The sequence below is a fragment of the Echinococcus granulosus genome (genome assembly GCF_000524195.1).
Source record: "Echinococcus granulosus chromosome Unknown EG_S00007, whole genome shotgun sequence".
NCBI classification, from domain to species: Eukaryota; Metazoa; Platyhelminthes; class Cestoda; order Cyclophyllidea; family Taeniidae; genus Echinococcus; species Echinococcus granulosus.
The window spans coordinates 1,193,847-1,202,481 of record NW_020170387.1 but is presented as its reverse complement, the minus strand read 5'-3'; the positions used below and the strand labels follow the sequence as shown (position 1 = coordinate 1,202,481).

The window sequence follows — 8,635 nt, the reverse complement described above, 5'->3', positions numbered from 1 at the left end:
ACAGCCACTGAAAGCAAGTTCCACCAGGTGTTGAAGGTTCTTAACGTACTCTTCATTGTCCTCGTCAGCTATTTAGAAACGGAGTAAGAAGTCTCTGGAGAGGGTTTGTTCTTCCAGATCAATGACAAGTTGAGCCAACGTATCGCAGCATTGATCAATGTCGGTATTGTGGGTGATGCCGGTGTCGACTGTGACCAAAAATAAAACATGGTTAGAGCGCGGGTAGTTTGCGGTGTTCTTTGGCACTAGGGATAGAGATGGAGGCTAAATTTAGCAGTTTTCAGCTAGTCTTTGAAGTTCATGTCATCTCCGAAAGGGGGGAGGTTCACCGGCGGTGCCACCAATGTAGAACGAGACTCGTAGATCCCCTCTTCCTTGGTCCTCGTGCTCTTAGGACATCCGGGTTGATTCGACTTTGATATGTTTATTAGGATAAGTCGATGGGGGAATAAAGCGCAAGTGGACGCGGAAGCCCTCTTCGGCTTGCGGGATGTTGACACCTGTCACGAGGTTCCACTTGTATCTTCGCCTTCTCTCTGAAAGGAATATCACAACAGCATAAGTATTGCAAATTCACAATTGGTGCTATTTTGAGTAAAAGTGCCCTATTATTAGGAATTGGTGAAGTAATAAGTCTAGGTATGAAAGGCAATTAAGCGAAATATAGATCAACTTATAATCAAGGCAATTTTAGGTGTGGATTGTCTCGCTGACTAATTTAGTGCAATCGTTGAGGGCATGTTACTAATGGGAAGGAAGGCCTCCCGACACATTAAACGCACATTGGGACCACGAGGGGATTGCTCATCTTTAACGCTTTTCTGGACTTGTCAAAATGATAGCAAGCCTACTCACCACCATTGGAGAATTTGGCACCAGTGTCATGCTTGTTCTGCATAAAATAGTAGAGCACTAATATTTAATGTATTACAGTGTTGAGCTGAAATTCCAAATTGATTTGCCTAGCCGAGTCAATGGGTGATTGGCCGCTCTAGCTATGCAGTTCCCTGCTGTCAAATAATACTTGAAGCGTTGTACGTGGTACTTATGGTAATGCTCTTCCGTTTGGTGATGCAATTCAATTTTATCTATTACCGTAGTTTTATACTCGCGTAAGTATTGATGTATCCTCGACTTGGAGTGTATTTTTGATGGGAAACCTTACCCAAGGCCAGGTCTAAAGTATTGTTGTCCAAAGAAAAACGGTTATGCATGCGCTTGACATTAAGGTAATGCTAAAAATGATGTGCAGGATTTCTTACCCTTTTTTTCCGGATATTTCTATTCCGCTCTGTTTTACCAAAGTAGCTAAAGGGCTTAAAACCCTTGTGGAACGTAAGATAGTAACTACTCAGCACTATACAACCACAGCAATCTGACTTGCTAGATGGCAGTGATTGTCCTGACATACTTCTCAAAGATTATGTAAAGAGAAGTGTTTTTGGTGTGTTCAATATATTTTTCTGAATGAATTTGGCAACATTTCCAAAACAGCTAAATGAAGACTGTTTGGATTTGCCCTTAAAATATGGCTGTCATGTCATAACATCTGAAAATCGCTGCTTCTTTAATTCGAGTATGGCTTCCGTTATACCTTTAAAGACTACCCAAAGGCTAAGCAAAGTTGATTTGAAAGGCAGAGCTCTAGATTAAGCCGCCAATTATCTACACATTATCGTAAAGCTTTGCGTTTGTTTATCACGGGTTACACTTTTACTCTGCGTCATTTTCTTTTTGCCGGGCCAGTAGCCAAACGTTGCAAAAAATTGGGGTGCTATATAACTGCTGACCAGGATTTGTTATTATTCCAACTCATGACTGCGTAAAGTAAAGCTACTATCCCAATATCACGTATGAATTACTGGTGAGCTGTGCAACACCATAACATATGGTCAGCTTATGCCGCTCACGTGGTCAAGCGGACCACAAATATCCCTGAGGAGACAAAATCCGATCCCCCTTACACTTTAACAAACCGCACAAGTTAAAATAATTTCCCACAAAATATTTTAGTTCAACATGATGCCATGTCTTTTGGACATACAACATTGGGGAAGAGGGGGAACATGGAGTCTGCTAAATATCAAATAATTTTTGCATTCTTATTTATTCCTTGTTCAAAGCTTCCGAAAACTACTATAATAAAAGTGTTTAGTCTTTTTTACTTACAGCTAAAATTATTTTATTTGTAAGCCAGCTTGTTTTAATGGTGCAAATCCTGGATGTGACATGGAAACACAAATACCCCCGACTCGACATTCCCCAATGCCCTTGAAGTTCGTACATCTGAATTAAGTATCATAATGTAGTTAAGGCTGTTACCTGAATACACGAGCAGTTGACTCGTTTAGGAGGCTTATTTAGGATTAGTATTTGTTCGGACTTCTGGGCACGTAATTTTTTAACTTTTTTGGGGCTATTTTAATGTGACGTAGTGGTGCGTAAATGGTCCTGGAGGTGTGGTTAAATATTTAATGTTACATTATATTACATATATATGTAATTAGCACAACGATCCCAGGATTTGGTTTGCAGTTGAAATGATAGTTCCACTAAAATGCCACAAGTATTTTTACTTATTTCTTTAATATTTTGGATGTTTGTTGGTTAATAGTTAGTTGTACTAGTTAAGTACTTTGAAATGACATAATCACTGGGCGGTTTGCTCTTTTGATATTACTTGTTAATTTTTTGGGTCTTCCTTGGCTTTTAATGACAAAATCACCGTTTGGTTCACACGCATTTGAAAATGACCATGACTACATGGAGGCCTCTTGCTGAATATTATGACCACTCCTGTGTGCATTGCAATTGCTTTCTACTTATCCCAATCGACTAGACTGCACCTGCTAGGTTTAATGTACTCCATTGTTATAGTGATTAGGAGGATCTCCAAAATTCTTTTACTTGTCGTTACAAATAAGTCAGTAATATTTTCGTCGTTCCTCCTCCAAGATTTGTTTTGTACAATTAATAATGTAGATTTATAAGAAAGGAATACAGTTCTACGAATTCCATTCATTCGACTTTTGTTGCTAAGTTATCAAAAAGTTGCTAATGCTCTGATCTCCGGATTTCAGTCCAACGCAGGTTTGCTTAAGCAATTCGCTCCGAAACAAAGACCGCCCGATTTCTCAGTGCAAGGAACCAGCGGACCTAATCAAGCAGGACACAAAAGTGCCTGACCATCCTAACGTCTCGCTTGATAATCTTCAACCATTCAATGAGTCCGGTATGTACTCTGATCTTTAAAATAGCGCATTTCAGAGATTCTGAGTGATTACGCCAAGCAGCCAAGTAACCCAATGTATGAAACAACAAACTCTGAATACGGCAAATACAAGCCAACTGTCCACACGATGCCAGTAGAGTATCATCAGAGGAATGCAACCTTCACAAAGGTACGTCATCGAACAGCTGTCACCTCTTTTCAGCGATATGTAGGTACTGGAAACTATCGAAATCACTCACTAAATACCGCCAAAGACCCTTCTTACACTAACTGATGAATCAAATCAACTGCAATGGACTCTTTCTAAGCGATTCAACACAATCGACCTTACTAAAACCGATTCCAAGCCAGCTACTTATTTTTAAACCAAATCTGAAGTTTGCATTTTATTGGAGATAGGAGAGGCAGACAGTACATGAGTAGAACGCTGAAATCAATTGTAAGATAGCATTTTTGAATACAGTAATGGCGCTGCGTCCCCAAAACCTAAGTATACACGTCTTCGTGAAGCAGAATCTGTTTTACTGCATAACCAAACATTCTAAAACGTAAATATTTGAGAAATATTGCCGAGTTAAAGGTTAGTATCAAACATGTTTAAGCCCTGACAATAAATGATGCACAGTGACTCCAAGAGAAATTGTGAAAATGAGCATTCCAAAAGCAGGTTTTATCTTAAAGCTTATGTACATAATGTGGGAAGCATAGTACAGTGTCAACTAAAAAATTTCCCATGAAGTGATAAGACATGTCACGCATGAATCAGCTGGGCACGGAGAGAGCGAGCCAGTAAATAGAGAAGGGTAGAGGAAGAGATAGCTGGCTAGGCGACCCATTTAAGGCAGCGAGTATCGTTGTGCACATCACGACACTTGATGCTGCAATAACGCGAGCCGCACACCACACAAACGTAAGCGCCGAGGAAGCCACAGACGGAGCAGAACTTGCGAGGTGGGAGACGGCTGTCGGGAACGGCGGCAGTGAAGTATGAGGCACCAACTTGGCCCCCTTTCGTCGCCTGGTACTCCTCGTCCAGCAGCAACTCAAAGGTCTTTTTAAACTTCGCCCGTCCGATTGTAGTTCGACGTCGACGCTTCGCATGACCAGGTGTATCCTATAAAGAGCCAAAAGAGTAGACAATCCTATCGTTTCAAACGTAGAAAGTTTCAATGAATTTTACTGAATGGTATCCGAATAGCTTTTGGACCTCATGGAACCATGCAGACTTAGAACTTTAAAGAAAATTGGGGTTACCTAGAATGTTGTAATGTTTGATGGTCAACATCAATAATGGGATCACTAAATATCATAAGAGGCATAAATAAACCAGAGCATCAATTGACAAATAAAATGGATGAATCTAGAGTTAAATAATACCCCGAATGCCTGTGTATACCAAACATACGTGATATCTAGCCTTCTGTACGTGCATGGATGAAAAATTAAAAAAGTATTTACATCTTCAAACTTTGGCCTTTTGGTCGTCTTGGTATCATTCAGGGAATCCTCAACATGATTATCCTGTTCGAGAATTTCAAGAGTTTTACGAAGACGGCGCTTTCTAGCATCATTGTCAAGAATGCGCCGTTGGACTTCCCTTAAAACGTCTCGTTTGTCCATCTTCAAAAAAAACATTAGAAAGTAGAATCGAAATATATTGATATTAGAGTCAGTCAAAGAGCACTAAGAAACTACTCACTGTCATCACCGCGAAATACGTGGATTTAGCGACTGCTACCTATGCACACTGGAAGGAGAAAAGGGCAATAAGCTCGAAAAACAGCAACTAAGGGCACTGAAATTAACATATGAAACGTCACAGAAAGACAAAATACGATTCTACCTCATTACGACCCCAACGCAACTACAAAAATAGCTAACAACATGAAAAGGAAATGGGGTTCCTACACAACAGAAAAGTAGTCTGCAATCGTCATCCTACAAAGACATCAACTTTATCATCCAACCATTGGATCAGGGGCGTAAACACATAAATGCATGCACAAAAACCCTACACCAACCACCTTTGAGAGAAAAAATACCGAGTGGCACATGACGAGGCAAGTCACACACAATTTTAAAATCAACGCGCTCAATTTTAATTATTTCAAACCTTTCACTAGGACATTTCTTAATCGCCCGCAGATAGAGTATAATATAACAGCAAAATTTGTTAATGGATAACTTAGGATCGCATCAACAAGGGGAAAGTCACTTGTTTTACTTTATTGGCCCTGAAGCCGCAACGTCCGTACTGGTCCGTTTCTCACTCCGGCGATGGTTTGCTCTAGTTTTTCTCGACTTTCTAGATATTCTACTCATTCTTCAAAACGCTTGTAGGCAAAGATGTTGTTGTAGAGCTTAAGAACGACTTATGGTTTGCGCTGTCCTCCACAAAGTGATACTTTTTTTTAGCATCCACGGCACCCTCCACTCCGTTGACCAATACCACAACTTTCGACTCTCGGACATAACCGTTACGGACCCAGAAAAACACCCTTACATGGTAAAGTTGTGCTCCTCTAATAAAATATAGTTGTCTGTTAGGAACTGTTTCATCAGAGGCTCAATTGTTCGATACGTGCAGCTGCCCGCTGATGAGTGTGACGTCTACGAGCTCCAGAACGCATCACGAAAGGAAGCCACCCTTGGAAAACAACAGCAGCAACAGCAGGCTACCTGAGGGACATACTTATTTGTGAACGTATTAAAAGTTTATTACTGTGTCCGACGACTTTGTCATTGACCACCGGGTCGACCGTGGCCACTCCCAGGTTGCACTGTGGCGCCCAAATTATCCCTCTGGAAGCGTTGTAAAGTGGACGAATAAAAACACCAACACCTTAAATAAGTATGGAGGAACCGCTGTATTTCTAATAAAATTTAACAGAACGCAATGGGATTGAATAGTGACTCAGCCCACTAGATTTAGCGCAGGCCCCCGACGGACGAAACGACACACATTTCTCCTCTCATTAGTTGTCTACTGCTAACCCCATCCCCAGACACCGGTTTCGTCTCTTTCCTTTGGATGGGACATTATGTAGTCACCTTCGAAATTTGGAGTCGCAAAAATATAAATTTAAAGATTTGTATCCTGTACGTGTAGATTGATCCCCTCTATGAAGGGAGGTTGGCGCTTGTGATTGTCTCGAAGGATATTACGCCAGTTTGGACCAGCAGCCTTCGATATTTTTGGATTATGTAAGTCCTCTCGCATTCTTTCAGCCTCGATTTGTATCATTTGTTCACAGATCGACGTCTCCACTGCATCTAGAAGTGGTGGAACGTATCTCTGACACCAGTTATTAGAGGCCTGGTCCCGTTTTCCAACGCAAGCTCGAAGGAATTTTACTTTGTGAAGAGCCGACGCAACTGCTATGTTCTTCGGCTTCACTGCCAGCAGAGCCTGTGTAATCTCACGTAAAGCGCGATCCACGAATGTGTCAAACTTTCGTAGCAGACAGTGAAGATCATCAGTCAGCAGGAGTATTAATTTGTGCGAGCACGTTAGATGATTTTGGGCCAAACGCGACTGTAAAGAGCCCAAGACTTCCAAAAAGTTGGTGAAAATAATCATTTTTGTTGCAAGGCTTTTGACAATTCGGGTTTTGTTCGAGCCGTTCTTCTGGGTCACTTGAGGTTGAAAGTACGATACAAGTTTGAGCAAAAGGTCGCAGGCATCCACGTGCATGTCAGACAGGTGGTCACCATTAAAATATCTGAAAGAAAATAATAAAGTTCGACCCTAAACTTGTTGGACGGACTGCTTTTATTCAAATTCATAGGCAAATCGGATGTGTGGTTGCAGTATCAGAAATCAATGAGAATTGCTAATAATATGAACGGGGGCGAGTTGATAATATGGGGGAAGTTTGGACAACATCTCGGTTACCGACACTCAAAACTGATTGAGGGTCCTTATCTATGCCTACAGTGCATTGCAAGGGTGAGCTTACCTTGCCACAAAAACGAATCCTAACAGAGTTTCAGCTAGTGAAAAGATGACAGAGGGATGTGGCTCGATCGAAAGCAATTTCGATAATGGTCGTGCGTCCATGCCCATCTGCTCTGATTCACTGGGGTCGATGAAATCATCAGGAAAGGAAGTGACGAGCTTCTGTGCAGCTAACTGCCACCAAGGCGACCAAGCAGGCACTACGGCGTAGATATTGCCTGTTGCCAGCAGTCTGTGAAACTCTCGTTTCTCTTCGGTTGACAGCAATTTCCATACTTCCTCAGTATCAATGTCCTCTGAAGTCAAATCGATAGCCTTCAACCTTTAATATGAAACAAGAACCAGATACCTAGTTAACCATCTCGCATGCTTAAAGTAGGGTTTGCTGGTAAATGTACATACAATCCAAACTAAAGCAGTATAACTGGGCTTCTACTCTCTAAAATGCTTTGGTTGAATAAGATTGGTACCGTATTCATGAATGGCATTCGAATCAACGATAAGGGGTCAGCCGGGAGAGGCAGAATCGACGCTAAACTAACTACCAGAATCGTTAAAGGAAAGTGAGTGGACTTCTGTTAAAAGCAAAAGTTTGAAAGACTTGGATGTGTATAATTAAAAAAATGAATACCTTTCCGACAAATCACCAGGATCATCTTCAGAGGAGCTTTCATCTCCGCTGCCTTCAGATTGGTACTTCGCATCATCGAAGTTGTAAGAATTTCCATCTTGTGATAACATTCGTTCGACTTGCTGCCGTTTTTCGTCATCAACTGCCAGGTCTTGGATGGCATTTTCACAACACTCGCGATAAAATTCTTCCGAACATTTACCATGTCGACGATCTCTGTAGCAAGCCAAAGAGCAGTAATTTATGAAGCATCGCGGACAGGTGTACTTTGCACTTTTACTAGTACAAATTTTACAAGTCAATACTGTAGTATATGAATTTGTCGAAGCTACTTCCATGCGAGCTAATGCAAGCAGACAGACAAATTGGAACCTGGTCGTATGATCGCGGTTTCAGCCAATTGGAAACCTCATGAGAGAGAGGCGTGATCCATTATTCGAGCGGTAGAGGAAAACTAGTAGGGTTCCAGTAATAAAGTTAGCGAATGTTGAGGACGCGATTTTTGATGCCAAAACGAAAACGATTATAGAAGAATAAGGAGCGGTGCAAGGTGTTAAAACCAAGGTGTCACCAAAATTAGGAGACGTTTTTAACAGGCGTCGTAAAAGCTAAGAACAAAGAACTGTATGGTCGACAACATTTGCGTCTTGGTTAATTGGTTATTAACAGTAATGAAATTACACGAAACAACGATCTGTTATGTATGTAATAGAACAACCTAATATGCATTCGGTAGGTGAAAGGCGACTAATATCTTGAGTATTGTTCAGTCTGGGTGTTGCCATTGTGCGTTAGTCCAAATGTGGTGTGTGCA

At 41.3% G+C, this 8,635-nt stretch overlaps 3 protein-coding genes across 3 annotated transcripts; 1 reads left to right on the top strand and 2 right to left on the bottom strand. All coding sequences in view use genetic code 11, as the record gives it.

Annotated features, from left to right (window-relative positions):
• Positions 1-4,055: 4,055 nt before the first annotated feature.
• On the bottom strand, positions 4,056-5,286 carry EGR_01837 (Zinc finger HIT domain-containing protein; the record flags this gene model as incomplete). The annotated part of the gene is made up of 4 exons (XM_024491086.1): positions 4,056-4,346; positions 4,691-4,852; positions 4,932-4,970; positions 5,254-5,286. 4 exons carry the CDS (start codon positions 5,284-5,286, stop codon positions 4,056-4,058), a joined length of 525 nt encoding a protein of 174 aa, XP_024354542.1.
• Positions 5,287-5,408: 122 nt separating this feature from the next.
• EGR_01836 (U6 snRNA-associated Sm-like protein LSm2) lies at positions 5,409-5,915 on the top strand (the record flags this gene model as incomplete). The annotated part of the gene is made up of 4 exons (XM_024491085.1): positions 5,409-5,489; positions 5,542-5,609; positions 5,648-5,738; positions 5,769-5,915. The coding sequence occupies 4 exons, from the start codon at positions 5,409-5,411 to the stop codon at positions 5,913-5,915; spliced, it is 387 nt and encodes a 128-aa protein (XP_024354541.1).
• A 399-nt stretch (positions 5,916-6,314) lies between these two features.
• EGR_01835 (Zinc finger HIT domain-containing protein 2) lies at positions 6,315-8,159 on the bottom strand (the record flags this gene model as incomplete). Its single annotated transcript, XM_024491084.1, has 3 exons — positions 6,315-6,954; positions 7,192-7,512; positions 7,822-8,159. The coding sequence occupies 3 exons, from the start codon at positions 8,157-8,159 to the stop codon at positions 6,315-6,317; spliced, it is 1,299 nt and encodes a 432-aa protein (XP_024354540.1).
• Between the last annotated feature and the right edge of the window lie 476 nt (positions 8,160-8,635).